Here is a 15,998-nt window from a genome sequence, read left to right as displayed (position 1 = left end):
ACAATTTTTTTGTATCTCGCCTATAGTTTTCTTTATTCTCTAATAACAAAATTTGCTCTGAAAAAATTAGATTATTGACGTCGAAATGAGGTAAGCTAATTTTCTAACTAGTGATTTGTGATTAGTACAAACAGTGATCTATCGAAGTTTCCTTCTGGCCTCACATGCGTGTAGGAATATCAATTTTGCGTGTAGGAAAAACGTTAGTCCCAGTCCCGACGCAAAGTTCTGAGGAATTTTTTTTGCTTATATATGCTCAACATATCAACATTATAATCTTCAAATAAGAAAGTTTTGTCTGTGGATGAGAGGGCATTGGAGACCTCAGCACTTAACTCGTCCAACAAAAACTCCTAGTCTCTGATGTGGACAATACGTGACTTTAATGAGAATTTTCTCTGCTATGGGATTGCTGAGTTCCAACCACAACGTTTCAAAAAATCTTGAATCAGCTAACTCAATTTCTTATTGTTTAAAACTTATTTTCTTAGGAATTGAGATTCCTACACCCCTACAGTAAACTATTCCTGTGTGACGAGACAGTTTTTCGAGTATAAAATTGCGATCAGTGCTAAGAACAATTGTTAAGCTTTGGTCATCGCCTATCCAATTTTCAGTTACTACAATGTTTTCCGTTTCCAGCTGCTGAAGCAATTTTGATGTCTTGATACTTATTTTAAGTGCTGGAAGCATTGAACAATAGAGTTTTCTTTCACGCTTCTAAGAAAAACCAAAAAGTCAAACAAACTGGTTAAAAAAGTTACTCAACTCAAGGAACTAGTAATGTATCAATTAATGTAACAATGTTTTAGTAATGTAACAATGTATAGTTTTCGAGGTTGAATTATTTTGCTATGCTGGAAACTCATGTGTTATATTATTGTAACGTATATTTTCAACCAGGTTTTTATACTGCCAGTATTGGATTAACTCCGTCAAAACATCATTAGCTGATCTTGCTTTTTCCAGATACTCAATCCGTGATCAAGGATAGGAACCATCAATTTCTAGACATCATTTCTAAATGACCGTTGATTTTATGTATTTACTCTTTGTTTGTCTTCTTATTTTCTCATATTCTCTTCTAATTCTTTTGATTGTTTTCTCTTAGTTTTTTTTACCTTTCGATGTCAAAAAGAAGTCAAGTTGTAGCGGTAACTTCAGTCACTTTGGAGTCAAAATAGGAGCAAAAAAGTAGTTGAATATTTGATTTTTGTACGACCGTATTTTGAACTTCTATCGGCAGCCAATTACTGCTGACTTTTATCCTTGTGTTTAGAAGTTTGAGTTTTGCACGTATCAATTGATCTTTTTGTTTTCAATCTTAGTGTGATTAACGACAGGGCATCAATGGGTTTTCAATGAGACATAAGGGCGCCTATTTGTTGCTAACAGTTGGTTGCTTTTGGTTTTATTTACTTTATCACTGCATTTTCACAAAATATTAGTTTCATTGATGATGTGCCCGTTTTTGCAGTTCTATTTCTTGCCCCGTCACTTCACTTAGTCACATATTGGAATATTCTGAATGGTTTTATTCTTTAAATGTTGTGCCAGTTATAGCGAGTTTTTTGTTGCGAGTCTTTTTGTAATTTGTTTTATTGTCCCAATAATGACATTTATTGACATCCCGATAGACGGGCATCCCTAATTTTGTCAAAAATGGAGAAAATTGTTGTAAGATCTTTTTCGTTGTTTATCTTGTGTGTTTTGGTATATCCCTTGTTGACTATCAGATACATTTTTGTTCTAATGAGGTATATAGCGAACTCTATATTTAGTCAAATGTTTTAAATTATTTTAAATTTGTCTGGCTATGTTTTAATTCGTTGTCATCCTCGATTTTGTTATGACCATCGCCAAGAGGTCAAAATGATATTTGGTGACGTCTACCTCTTACGAGCTGAATTTTTGTGCTTGCGAATTCAGGTATCTCCTTGATCAAGTGGTTTTTAATGAGAAATTGCATTGGAATTGATTTCCTTTTTTGATTCAAACGTATTGGTCAGTTCAATTTTTGTCCATTCTAGTGAAATGAAAAAAAATCACTTCAATGATATTAACATCACCGGTATAAATGTCTGTATTTCTTTGAGAATTCATCCTATCAGTAGTTAAAAATTTGGTATCTCAATAGCTTCACTTGGTGGTACATAATGAAGCCAAAAATTGTTGTTGGTGACTTTCGGAGGCTCAAGTTTTAATAAGCTTGATAGTCACGTCTTGAATTTTTTGTGGTCGCCAAGTTTTCTGTCACACCCTATTTTTTACGACCATTTCAAATCAGCCTTTCTTCATTAATGCAATACTGGGTTTTGAGTGATCGTGTTTTTTTTTTTTAAAAAAAAAAGTTATTTGAGTGAGTTGTTTAGTCATTCTACTGGATAACTTTTTCGACTGGATTACTAAACTCTCAAAATGACTTGTCAACACCTTAACAGGAGTTAAGGTCCTCATAGCAATTGTAAGAAAAACTGAATATTTTGATGTATTTCGATTATTTATGTCTATCAAGGAGCTAAAGCTGTCTTCTGTCTTTTTTCAGCTACGTTAAGATCTGGTTGAGCTGTTATAAAATCAGCTAGTTAAAAATTGTTCCAGCAGGCTTCACGCACGTAACCTGAGAAACAGTTCGATACCTATCGCAACAGTGAAGTTGGGACGTGTGGCCTTGAGAGTTTATTTATTCTTTGCAGCCCTATTTTTTATATAGCAGTTTACTTTCGGGTGCCAATACTCAAGTCTTTTCAGTGCTGTATGTAAATGGCAGCAGTATTTCTGTCCTCTAATGGCTGAGAAACCAGCTCTGCATTCGTCTCTCAAACCCTCTTTGGGCAGTCGGTCTTCGTCATCATCATGTGGGTTCTCGACTGTATCAGGAGGATCCACCATTCCTCCGAGCTCTTCCTTGTCTGCAGGGGGTGGCCACACTACAGCTGCTATGAGCAATGACATGTACAGAGTTGGTGATTATGTATACTTCGAAGTGCACGCGGGACAGCCATATCAGATTAGGAAAATTGAAGAGTTGAGTCGGACCTCGAATGGTGCTCAGGTGGAGGTGAAGGTGCAATGTTTCTACAGGTAAGCACGACATTGGGCTATTTTTACAATGGGTGCGAGATATTATCGGTTGCGGAATACTGGAAATTTCCCACAAGGGGCGTGCAAGTCTGCTTGGCACATAACGTTACCAGATTAAATCTCAAGCTTTTGTATACATAATATATATAACCTCTGAAACAGAATATATATAACCTCTGAATATACAACGTTTGCACTGAAAAAAATTCAATTTATAAACAAAACAACTTCATCCAAGTAGTTTTTAATAATCTATTCCCGCTAGAAAGTCTACTGCAAAGTGTAGCTGCATTACCAGTAAAGTAAGATGATTTGTTTTTAACTTTCTGATTTTATTTTGTTGGGCAATAGAAAGACAATTTTAAGCTATTTAAAGCCGGAGCTTTTGTTCGCGACTTTCTGACTTCCCCTTAGTGATTTTTGCTTTTTTATTTCAGACGACGCGACATGCCCCCATCGCTGATCAACATGGCTGACAAACACTACGCCTATTTGGAGGAAGAGAACGAGATACAATCAACTGATAATATGGATGACGAGACTAAACACCAGGTCATCATTAATTTTGTGTAAAGTATAACGAACCGCATGTGCTGAGCTTTGAAGTACCTACTAGATTTAATACTCATGTTGATTTTGTTTTAAATGCAGTTAACCCGGGGAAATTAAAAAAACTACTTTAAAAGGATATAAATTGCTCAAATGTTGTGTTTTCACAAACAGGAAGTTTTTAGACGCGGGCGTGCAAGCAAGATATAAATTGCGCTCACAAAAAATAATTAAGCGTCGTTTTTTTTCACTGATGAGGAAAATTGAAAGTATTAATAACATAAAATGGGTTAGAAGAAACGCAAGGTTATCAGCTATTGGTCAATTTTCCGAAGATGCTGAAAAATGCTCACGTTTATCCCTATCTTACAAATAGAAAATCCTGATATTTTCCCCTCCTATATATACATAAAGCCATGCGTACCCAAGGGTTTTGAGATTTAGATTTTAAAATGGTTGAAATTAAAATTGTGTCATTAAGAGTCTCGTTGCTTCAAAGGAAAATTTTTCATATTTGTGCTATATACAACTTAACACACTACGTCAAAGATAAAATCTTAATCGCATTGAGGTTTTGGCTCTTGTCAACTGAGGCGAAAAAGGAACGTCGATAAACCGATGCAAAGAATTTGAGCGCTTATTTTTCAATAAATGGAATGCATTCATTACTATTCGTTTTGCAACTAATACTAGTGTTATCCGTAAACTGAACGATGTCATTTTCACCCTCAATTTTTTCAGAAAAATCGTTGACGTATAAAAAGAATAGTAAAAGGTCTTAGCATTGTTACTTGAGGAACACCATGGTTAACAGTCATTTTTTCTGATGAATCAGTGGCCAATTTTACGCATTGTGTTCGATTTGTTAGAAAAAATGTTAGAATGAACATTGTCGATTGAGAGAGATTGAAACTTTGAGCTTTGAGAAAAATTTCAGGTGAAGTTGAATTGAAAGCTTTTGCAAGATCCAAGAATTTAGCATCTGTGTCGTAGTTTCCGTCCAGATTTCCTATTACTTTCTCCACAAAGTAAAACAAAACATCAGTTGAAAACTTTTGATTGGAAGCCGAATTACTTTCTGTTTAAAAGCTCATTTCAATTTTCTACTAACTGATTGAGTAAGTCTGTAGAAACTTTTGCAGAAGTTAGTGTTACGCAAAGAGGACGATAATTAAACAAAACGTTGGGAAAACTTTCTCTTGAATACGATTGTTAAATATAATCTGAAGATGTTCCAGTTGCGTGTTTACCAAATTTCCTCTATAGATGCACATTTCGTTGAAAACGTTGTCAAAAGTATTGCAGATCTTTTTGCACTTTTTGTCTTTCGTCTTTGACCATTCCCATCAATTTCTGGTACCTGGACTGCTGTTTTTCGTAACATTTTTTTTGATGAAATTCCATTTCGCCTCTGAGAAATCAATGTTTTTTTTTTACAAAATTCATAATATTGAAGTTGGGCTTCTTTTAGTGTTCTATTTAAAAGGTTGCGATACTTTTTAAATGACATAAACGAATCAGCACCTTGTGTGAATTTGTGCTCATTGAACTATCTACGTGTCTCAGCAACTAACTTTTTAATTTCTTTTGGCACCCATTGTTCATTTGAAGTAGTCTTTTTATTTTTCGAGTTTAACCTATCTCTATTGTGGGTGTTTCTCGAGGGTTTTCATAAAAATTTCATTGAACGCTGCAAACAGTTTCTTTGTTGATAAACTGATCTTCATTTTGCAAGAGCCAGTTGTCAAATAAAATTTCCATCAACAATTTTTTTGTATCTCGCCTATAGTTTTCTTTATTCTCTAATAACAAAATTTGCTCTGAAAAAATTAGATTATTGACGTCGAAATGAGGTAAGCTAATTTTCTAACTAGTGATTTGTGATTAGTACAAACAGTGATCTATCGAAGTTTCCTTCTGGCCTCACATGCGTGTAGGAATATCAATTTTGCGTGTAGGAAAAACGTTAGTCCCAGTCCCGACGCAAAGTTCTGAGGAATTTTTTTTGCTTATATATGCTCAACATATCAACATTATAATCTTCAAATAAGAAAGTTTTGTCTGTGGATGAGAGGGCATTGGAGACCTCAGCACTTAACTCGTCCAACAAAAATTCCTAGTCTCTGATGTGGACAATACGTGACTTTAATGAGAATTTTCTCTGCTATGGGATTGCTGAGTTCCAACCACAACGTTTCAAAAAATCTTGAATCAGCTAACTCAATTTCTTATTGTTTAAAACTTATTTTCTTAGGAATTGAGATTCCTACACCCCTACAGTAAACTATTCCTGTGTGACGAGACAGTTTTTCGAGTATAAAATTGCGATCAGTGCTAAGAACAATTGTTAAGCTTTGGTCATCGCCTATCCAATTTTCAGTTACTACAATGTTTTCCGTTTCCAGCTGCTGAAGCAATTTTGATGTCTTGATACTTATTTTAAGTGCTGGAAGCATTGAACAATAGAGTTTTCTTTCACGCTTCTAAGAAAAACCAAAAAGTCAAACAAACTGGTTAAAAAAGTTACTCAACTCAAGGAACTAGTAATGTATCAATTAATGTAACAATGTTTTAGTAATGTAACAATGTATAGTTTTCGAGGTTGAATTATTTTGCTATGCTGGAAACTCATGTGTTATATTATTGTAACGTATATTTTCAACCAGGTTTTTATACTGCCAGTATTGGATTAACTCCGTCAAAACATCATTAGCTGATCTTGCTTTTTCCAGATACTCAATCCGTGATCAAGGATAGGAACCATCAATTTCTAGACATCATTTCTAAATGACCGTTGATTTTTTGTATTTACTCTTTGTTTGTCTTGCGTAGCAACCGTCTTCTCTCAGACCTTTTTTCAGCGGCACGATAAGGTATGAAGTTTAGCTTGCATTTATCGATTGTTTCTTTGAGTTTGATTGCTACGTCCTGCCCGAAAGTACCTTCATCAATTGAGTTGCGCTCATCGTGTACAATTAATGTTTTCGTTTTCTGCTCCGAATAGCAATCAACAAAATTAGTTATATATATTGTTGCAGAGGAGTATGAGTGGATTGTATTATGCTGCGAAATCTCTTGTTGATTTACTTTCCGAAAAACACTATTAGATATGACTAATTGCTTGGCGAAAAGAGGTATCATTTTTGGTTGGTAAGTTTTGACGGGGGATCAAGAATTTTTTTGGCTTTTTGATATCCACTTTCTCTGAAGTAATTTATCAAATGCCTTCGAAGTTGAGTTTTGAAAAATTCGATATCTTTCCAAGCGTTCAATAGTTTATTTGATGTCCGACGGTTATTTTTTGTATTTCAAAGTTGACGAGATCTTTTTCAAATTGTGTTATGACTTTTTCCTTTAGTTTTTCATTATTAACTAAAAGCTTTGTAATAAGTTCTTGTTTGTTCCATTTCTCGAGAACCTTATTTGAAGTCATGATTACAATGCGTATTTGCTCTAGTTGAGACATTTATTGAAAAAATTGAAGCATTGTGTTTTTGTTTGCGACAGGAAATTGAATGAAAAGTTTGAATATAGATACAAGTGGACATTGTTTTTGATGTCGTCTTGGAAAAACAAATAATTATTGAGGATAAATTCAAAAAAAAAAACAGTAGATTCTTTCATCTTTGTTTAACAGAATACCCAATAACTGTTAGATTTCAATGATGTCAAGGAATCGAAAAATAACTGGCTGCATATGATTGTTCGCAATCGAATTAAAACAGAGCAAAAAATGTTTTATCGGAATCTGCATACAGTTGACTTCTGTTAAGCAGAGTACCAAAATTGAACCTCAAATGAAATGGGCAACCCGTGTTTGTCGTAACTTATGCAAATATTCCTCGGACACAGATTTTTGCATACTGAATTTTAATCCAATATTTGCCCAGATGATGTTTTACCAATCGATTCAATTTTTTTGATCATATTCAATCGCTCATCGGCTTTTGAGACTGTAAATTTTCCGAATTTCGATGTCAAAATGTTATACGAGTTTTTATGTGTAGCTGAGACATCGAGAGTTATTTCTCTCACGACAGTCGGAAACAGTGCCCGCTCAGTACATCAGAGGCAAGTGTTCAGTTCATCTTCTAAGTGAAGTTGAAAGTATGAGCAGCTACCTGGTGAATGGAGACCAGTTTTTCTACACCCTTGTTTTCGACCCAGTTCACAAGTCACTCCAGGCAGATAGAGGAGAGATGAGGGTGGGCGCCAGGTTCCAGGCTGAAGTCAGCTCGTTTCAGAAGGTTCAAAGATTCATCACCTCATTCGTTTCAAATCTTACAGCATCATGAGCTGTTTTCCGTTTAAAAAAAAGTTTGTTGTGTGTTATATTCGTGAATATGAGAACATGAATCTACTGCGTGAGTCTACAGAGTGAAAATTTCGAGACGTTTGAAACAGCACATCTTGTTTTTTTGCGCTTCTTGATTAATCGTTGAAATTTCGTTTTTAAAGGCAGGCCTTCAAAGTAGTCTTTTTACCTTTTGCTAAATTGTTCCAGATAGCACTGGATGACAGCTATCGAAGTGAGCAATTAGCAGAGCGTGTATGGGATCCGGAGAGTGAACTGAACGAGTCTGCAATGGACTCCATAGTGCAAGCTGTGAAGAGTGTGGGCACGTTGGCAAGGGCAGTGGACTTCAACAACCACGTCAACAGACCATCAGACAGTACTGCGTAAGTTATCATTTGAATTACTGATTCGCGGGACGTTTTTAACAGAACATCAGAGCTAGTTTCTTGTGAATTGATTTATAATTCCATATGCTATGTGGAATTGAGCATTAGAGGGGACGTTATCTGGATTGTTAAAGTATTTCAATTCGATTGTAAATCATATACCAATCAGATAGAATTAGTGTTGGCAAAGTTTGAATTTTTTTTCACATACCGTACATAATTAGAACGTCCTCATCAACAAAAAGAACCCAACAAAAATAGCCACAGAAACAGCGAATGTGAGTTTTTGAATTTGCACTGCATACAGAAAAGCTTGTCCAGTTTCGTCAAACAGATGCAGCAGTTCTGCACGGTTAATCAATGACTTTGATTTTATTTGGCCTTATTAAATTGATTTTCTTACTGAAAGTTACAGTCACACGGCTGAATTTTCCATATCTTTTGTCAGTAGAAAACTATTTTTTTTTACTCATTTGAGTTTTTGACTTCTCAAACTTCAAGCTCTCTCAAACTTATAGGTTTGATTGAGGAAAAATGAAAAATTAACAAAGCTTCCAACAATTATTGATCTCTAGGATGGTCCCGGCGCGGAACAGTTAGAGGATAAACTGGTAATCCAACAATGCACTGAAATTTTCATAAAAGCTACTGAAAATGCTGCCAATCGGAGTCGCTTCCAATTGAAGTGTTCAGGATTTAAAAACATCAGGATGCCTCAAATGAGTTTTAGGCGACCGAAGTGCCATTGAAGACAGCTGATGTCAGATTTAACAGAAAAAAAAATCAAAATTTTTTAGTTTATGAAAAGTTAAGGTTGAAATTTTGATGGATTTTGGATTCGAATTTTTAATTGGGATTGTTCATGATGATTTTAGTTTTCTCCGTTTGACTTGTTCTTCCTTCCGAACTTTTCTCTAAAGGTGGTTTACGTTTTTCCTTATTTGTACTCCATGCACAGATGTCACATATTTGTTGGCTTGTGATACCCTCAAAAAAGGCAATTATTTTCTCACAAGAGGAAAATATTAATAGTTGCGACAGGGATAGCTGAGTGGAGCTATTGTTGGCCTTCCCTTAGTATTTTAACGACTCAAAGAGGAGTTACGGTAATCTTCTGTTTTTTAAATGTCCGTTAAATGTCAGACAGGATGTAAAAGTCGACGCCGCACGTGAAAACAAGTGTTTAGGTTAACGAGAATCGTTTCTGTTTATACATCTTTCCAAGTGAGCGAGAAAAGTGGATGTGCAAAAATTTTTTGCTCATCGAGAGACTTTTTGTTGTTCCTGTGCAGCATTCTCAAAGCATATTTTAAAATTTAAACTTAACTCTTTCGGTCCATATTTTTATTTGCACATATAGCAAATAACGGGACATTTATGGTGGCTCTGATAATCAATGGAGTTTACTGGTACCAAATTTTATCGCATTTTGTCCTGTTGTTTTTCCAATTGTTAATGAATTCTTATCGGATTTCGCTGTGTTCGTGTTTTTACGTCTTTTTTAAAATTCAATAGTATGTTGTAAATAGAATATGATTAGGTGGTTGACTGAGGCTTGAGACAGGTTTTGCTTCGAGTCGATTCTAAACTCTTCGGCAATGTTTTATATTTCGTCATGAAGATTTTTGTTTCGACCGTATGATGTCAGGCTCACTTCAGATCGGCTCTTTGTTCAGTCATTCTTGCAGTTTTTACTGATTTGCTTGCGTGGCGTCCACTTTTATTGGACCCAGTTGTTCAATTCGCGTGAATAAGTTTTTGGTCACACATTACTTATTTCACTCTCAAAAGGACTTTCCTCACTTTCAAAATGGCATTTGCTTACTTTAGATGAAGTAGTTAGGGTCAAATGCGGATAACACACTCTAAATGAAGTTTTTTAGGGGCAACTAACAAAAACAGCAGAAGTTATATGACATCTCTTCGTCGCTCTAAAATTTTGAGACTGAAGGTTTCCGAAGCTATCGGTGTTATTTGCTGGCCATCTTCCAGCTATGTAAAATATTTGAAATTTATTTTAGATAATATGACCACATTTATGCCAGAATTTTTGATTGAGTTTGAGAGTCTGACAAGTGATTCTGGATGCAGGAAATGTTTATACTGATATGACGTATGTCAAGCTCCTACGCCCTCCAAAAATTCGAAAATTATTCAAAGCAAAAAGAGGACTAGCGAAAAAATTTCTTCAAAATCTTCGAGATGTTTTTAAAATCTCCGGAACAAGAAAATTAAGACCATAGATGGTCATATAGGTTTAACAGGAGAAATTGATATTCATAAAATTATATTGTTAGGCCTCAATCCTACAGCGGTAACCCAAAGGATCCAGGACTTCTTACAACAGCGTGCAGTGCCAGCCGGGACGCCAGTCTCCATTTTGCTTACAACCACGTGAACAAACACAACTATGACGTCACTCAAGTGATGTTGAACTTAATCTCAGAATCAGGAGGTCTCACGCTGGTTAGAGATGAAATGGAAAGGTGGTCTGTGTATGAAGCAAACTTGTTTGAAGAAGCTCTCGATAAAATTGGCAAAGATTTTGCTCAAATTAGAGAGCAGACATTTCCGTGGAAGACATTGGAGTCCATTATAGAGTTAGTAATATGAATGAGCCTAATAGTTAAGTACGAGTGGTTATTTTAGTCTTTTATCAATGTGAATGCCATGGACACTAGAAAAAAACTTTTTGATTTCAAAGAGTAAGAGTAATGTGGAAGTATATACCAAAATAGAATTAAACCAGAAACACACTAATTTCTGTCACGTTGTGTATAAGCAATGATTCAATTGAAACTTACGATCAAAACCAAGATACATTAGAGAACACAATTACAAAATTGATTGATTGATATTGAAAGAAAACAGGATTAATCATAATTTTTTACCATTACTAAGCGAACATTGTGCAGTAATGAGTTTCACGACGACTGCAGCCACGAACAACTGATGTATTTTCTTACGAACGAGTTGTATAGATATAAGAAATCAGTAATATTTGCTCAGGACCAGCTATTTTTTTTGAAAGCGTTACTTGTTATTTAAGTGTTGTTGATGATGTTAGGTACTACTACATGTGGAAGACGACTGATAGATACATGAGACAGAAGAGGTTGAAAGCAGCTGATGTTGACCAGAGACTGAAACAAGTCTACATTCCCTCCGACTCCTCAGTGAATAATCCAAATAAAACCACAGCTCAGACTGCCAACAGGGTTATATGTGAGGTATGTTACGTCACTTACCAATTGAAGAAAACCAGTGATTGTGACTTTCAGGGAAGTTTGGCAATATAGAACCACCCCCCTTCTCACCCGCGGCATGAATTCGCCCGTACTCGACTCCCTCCCTGAACACCTCATTCCACCCCTTACGCAGAACGTTCGAACACCCCATACTCAGTTCAACCCCTCTCTTTTCCCTGTCGCATCTGAAATGATGATACCTGACTTGGGGGGGGGGGGGGGGATTATATTTACTTCTAAAGCAAATTGTTGTCCCGCTGACCACGTTGTCCAGAAAATGTCGCCAGGCGGTGCATGGTTATCTGATAAATTTACAGTAGAGTAGCGGTCGATCTCTTACTCTATCATGTCATGATATCACATCGCCATTATCATGACAAGCTACGTTGTGATCATTCCAGTTGAAAAACGCTCGGTTGTGAAAAACTAAAATTGCAGAAGCTGAAGCCTGTACTAATGAGTGTTGGGTCAATTGCAATTTGTTCAGTCCCTCCGCTGTTTTTTTGAAAAGGCCTTCTCTGGGTTTTCACCAGTTAGTTTTTCCACTGAAGCGTCTGATTACGACACAATTCCAGTGTCGTAGTCAGACGCTTCAGTGGAAAAAATAACTGGTGAAAACCCAGAGAAGGCCATTTCAAAAGAAACAGCGGAGGGACTGAACAAATTGCAATTGACCCAACACTCATCAGTACACGCTTCAGCTTTTGCATATTAGCAAACGTGCGCTAGTTTTGCGTATTAGCAAACATGGCTGCTGCCACGCGTTACAAGGTATAACGAAACCCAAAATTTTTTGAATATTGTTCTCTTCAGATTATCAAAACTACACAAAACGTCACTGTATTTTTTATTAGAGGGAGTTTTAATTAAATTTATTATTAAATCTTGTTAATCATTACAATTTATATAAATTACTATAACAATGTAAAATCATCATGAAAGACGAGAAACTGTTCCTGACGTTTAAATGATTGACATTTTGACGCTTTCAGATTAGCGCTCTCTTCAGTTTAGGACGTTGCAAAAACCTGAAAATTTTGGTTGAGGACAAAATGATGCTGCTATTTTTCACATTTGGAAGATTTTCAGCGTGTCCATAATTCTCTTTACAGGGCTGTGAAACTGACGAAGCGGGCAGCTGGTTCCTCTGGGGTCCGAACAACCAGTGCAGACTCTGCGGCAACTGCTGGGTCTACTGGAAGAAGTACGGAGGTCTGATCAAACCAAACTTCTACGAGGGAAACATCATAAGTAGCAACACAAGTGCCGAAACTGCCAAGTACGAATGTAGAAGCTGTGGAAAACTTTTTAATCGACAGGAACGTTTGATTAACCACATGACGACTCACGGAGAATATTGCTGTACAGTCGGACAGTGTGAAAAAGAGTTCAAGTCGCGTAATCAGTTGCATAGACACTTAGCTACTGTGCACCATTTAGTGTTGACTAAAAAGGATACTTACGTTCAAGCAATAAAGTCCAGAAGCTGTTTTATGTTGGTTACAACTCCTCTGTCAAAACTGAGCCGTGATTTTTGTGATATCCCAATTATTCGTCTGGCCAGAAAACCCTGTATCGACTTTGATCAAGAAGTTTGTCAAAAGAGAACAATGGACAAATTTGACATTGAAAAGGTCAAAGATCTCTGTAAAAAGAAACGTTCAAGATCGAAAGGAATAAAAGTTACGGCACAGATCATAAAAGCAATACGTGAGTATGCTAAAAACTTGGCAGAAAATGATAGCACCACTACTCAAGAATCGACGAGCCAGCTAAAACGCAAACTGCCCAATGTTTCGCTCCCGATTTGCTCCACAAAGGTCAAGCGAATCAACTGGCTCGAGCAACCGGATGGAATTATTTACATTCAAACTGAAAAGACGCTCAAGTTGAGAAATTTACTTCCATTGCCGCAGCAGAGAAAATGTGGCAGGAGGCCATGTGTGTTAGCAATGCCCGATATGGGCAGAGGGTAAAATGTCAAACATGATTAAAGTAACGATAAAATACCCTCAAACGAACCCTAAAAATTCGCCTATAATTACATGTAATATCTTTGCATTGCAGCGTGGTAGGAATAGGCCATTTTGGCCTCATTTAAATAAAGTGTGAGATAGGCCAATTAGGAGTGTGTTTACGATCTTGCGCATATCCAACCACCCCCCCCCCCCCATACTCCCCTATCTGAGCTGCCGTGAGCATTTGAACCATTTTGTAACCGGGCGAGAAATTTTCCTTTTCCATTGAATGTGAGCGCCTATAATTGATATTCTCAAATGCGAATAGCAATAAATGTTAACTGTAAATGCTAATCCTGCCCCCTTTTCATTTGTTCACACCGTATTATGAAGGCAGAATTTGTTCACTTCGGGAAAGGAAACGGATCCCAATTATGATCCTTTTTGACTTGTAAAATTTTGGGAGTTCTGCTAAGCATTATGAAAGAGTTGTGAATTTTAAGGCATCAGAAAATTTTACCCAATACGAATATCGATCAACGCCCCCCCCCCCTCACATGAACTTTTGTCATGCCATAATGCGGGACTATTGAGATTAGAGTGTTTGTATAATTTGTGCGTCAGCTAAACTAGCCTATTAGCACTAAAGACGTGAACGGTGCAGTTATGTTCCGACATAGCAATTGATGCTATTTTACTTGGAATCGAAGTCTTAAAATACTCCAAAATTTGATGAATTCTTAGATGTTTAACATTTATCATTTATTGAGTTAAAATTTCAATCTATCATGCTTATGCCTAACTCATGTTAGCTAATCGCTTCCGATTTATATCAGTCCAATAAAAATTTAGTTTCTGTATTGACAAATTCCTAAAAGATGCTCGAAATCTAGTTTCAAAACTTGACACAATAATCCATTCAAAATTTGAACAAATTTAATGTGAATTTTTTCAAAATTTTGTAAATTATAAATATTTATATACAAAATTGATCAAATCAATAAATTTTTGTTTACATCAGTTGTAATCAGTTGATTCCAGAAAATTTAGAAGAATTGGCGTTAATTATAAAAACAAATGATGGATCTCACCAGAATGTATAATTATGCTTGGGCAAGAAATAAGAGTTTTTAAATTAATCGACTATTGAAACAAAGGAAGATCTTGCGATGTTCGAGGATACCACTAGAGCGTCCATATTAGTTTGGTATAATGATTTCCAGTTGTCATTGGCGGCTTGCGTGATGAATCATAGCTGTCCTGTTGGCCTCTAATTTTCAACCTTATGTATCGCTTCAGATGATAACCTTGGATCAAAACCATCTACTTGAGCCCATAACTGTCGCCTGATCTACGGTGGTTCTGTTGTACACGTAAAAGATCTTAAAAAGGAAAATAGCAGGCAAGAATATCGCAGAGAGAATAGGAAAGTTTTAAAGAATATATGATTGTTTGAAATATTGGGGCAAGGTAAATAAGACCAAGATAATTCAAGTTAGAAAACCTCGAGGCCATTTGCCTCAAAAGTTAGCTCACCGAAACTACAGAAAATTTATTTTTTGCTTTTTTTTTGCTTTCAATATTGAATATAGTCATTTCACATTGTTGGCCTTGCTCCAATTTGTCTTATCTGAATTTGTTCGTCAGGCTTTAATAGTAAGTTGCTTGCTCGCGACATGGACCTCGTAAGCAATAATGAGCGACTTGAAAAGGCACCAGTAAAGCTCCATCCTGTGGTCGGAAAAACGCCACGGGCTGAACATTTCGGTCATCCCTGACGAAAAAGGGGAAATGGTATGTAAACAAATCTACCGAGGGAAAAAATCCCTTGCTTCAACACAACAACTGCAACAGCACAAACAACAGCAACAAAATCAAATCGACCCCTAAATCCCCCCCCCGACATCAGCCCAGCTCTCTTTTCCCCCAACCCTTGACATCGTTCAGGCCGCTCACCTCACGCTTCAATTAAGCTAAAGCTAGCCTCACTCAACCGTGGCTAGCTAGCTGCTGACGAATCCAACCACTCGCCTCTCGTTTGAGAGCATCTCGCCCGACGTTAGTTGGTTATGTTTATTATTTCCAGTTGTTATTGACAGCCTGATCTGAATCATAGCTTTCCTGTTAGTCTCTAATTTTCAACAATATGTATTGCTTAGATAATATCCTTGGATCAAAACCATCTATTTGAGCCCAAATCTGTCGCTTGATCTACGGTTTTTCTGGTGCACATGAAAAAGATCTTACAAAGGAGAATAGCAGTCAATAATATTGCAGAGAGAATGGGGACGTTAAATTAAAGAATGTATGACTGCTTGAAATTGCAAAAACGGAGTTAAATCAAGTTAAAGCATCAATAAATATACAGAAGATCATCGTCTGCTGTTGTCACCACCAACTAAACTGTAAGTGTAGCATCAGAAGGTTACTTGGACATCGAGTAGTTACCATTAATATGCAATGAAAACATTTCTAG

The 15,998-nt window shown here is 36.4% G+C and overlaps 1 protein-coding gene across 1 annotated transcript; it reads left to right on the top strand.

Moving 5' to 3' along the window:
• The first annotated feature begins 2,731 nt into the window (after positions 1-2,731).
• On the top strand, positions 2,732-14,542 carry LOC142354455 (metastasis-associated protein MTA3-like). The gene is made up of 7 exons (XM_075406759.1): positions 2,732-3,084; positions 3,522-3,636; positions 7,641-7,880; positions 8,138-8,313; positions 10,614-10,916; positions 11,384-11,546; positions 12,677-14,542. The coding sequence occupies exons 1-7, from the start codon at positions 2,789-2,791 to the stop codon at positions 13,538-13,540; spliced, it is 2,157 nt and encodes a 718-aa protein (XP_075262874.1). The 5' UTR covers positions 2,732-2,788; the 3' UTR covers positions 13,541-14,542.
• Positions 14,543-15,998: the final 1,456 nt, after the last annotated feature.

Source organism: Convolutriloba macropyga, chromosome 15 (assembly GCF_964194025.1).
Source record: "Convolutriloba macropyga chromosome 15, txConMacr16.3, whole genome shotgun sequence".
NCBI lineage: Eukaryota > Metazoa > Xenacoelomorpha > Acoela > Convolutidae > Convolutriloba > Convolutriloba macropyga.
The sequence above is the reverse complement of the archived record's forward strand: the minus strand, read 5'-3'. Positions and strand labels throughout refer to the sequence as shown.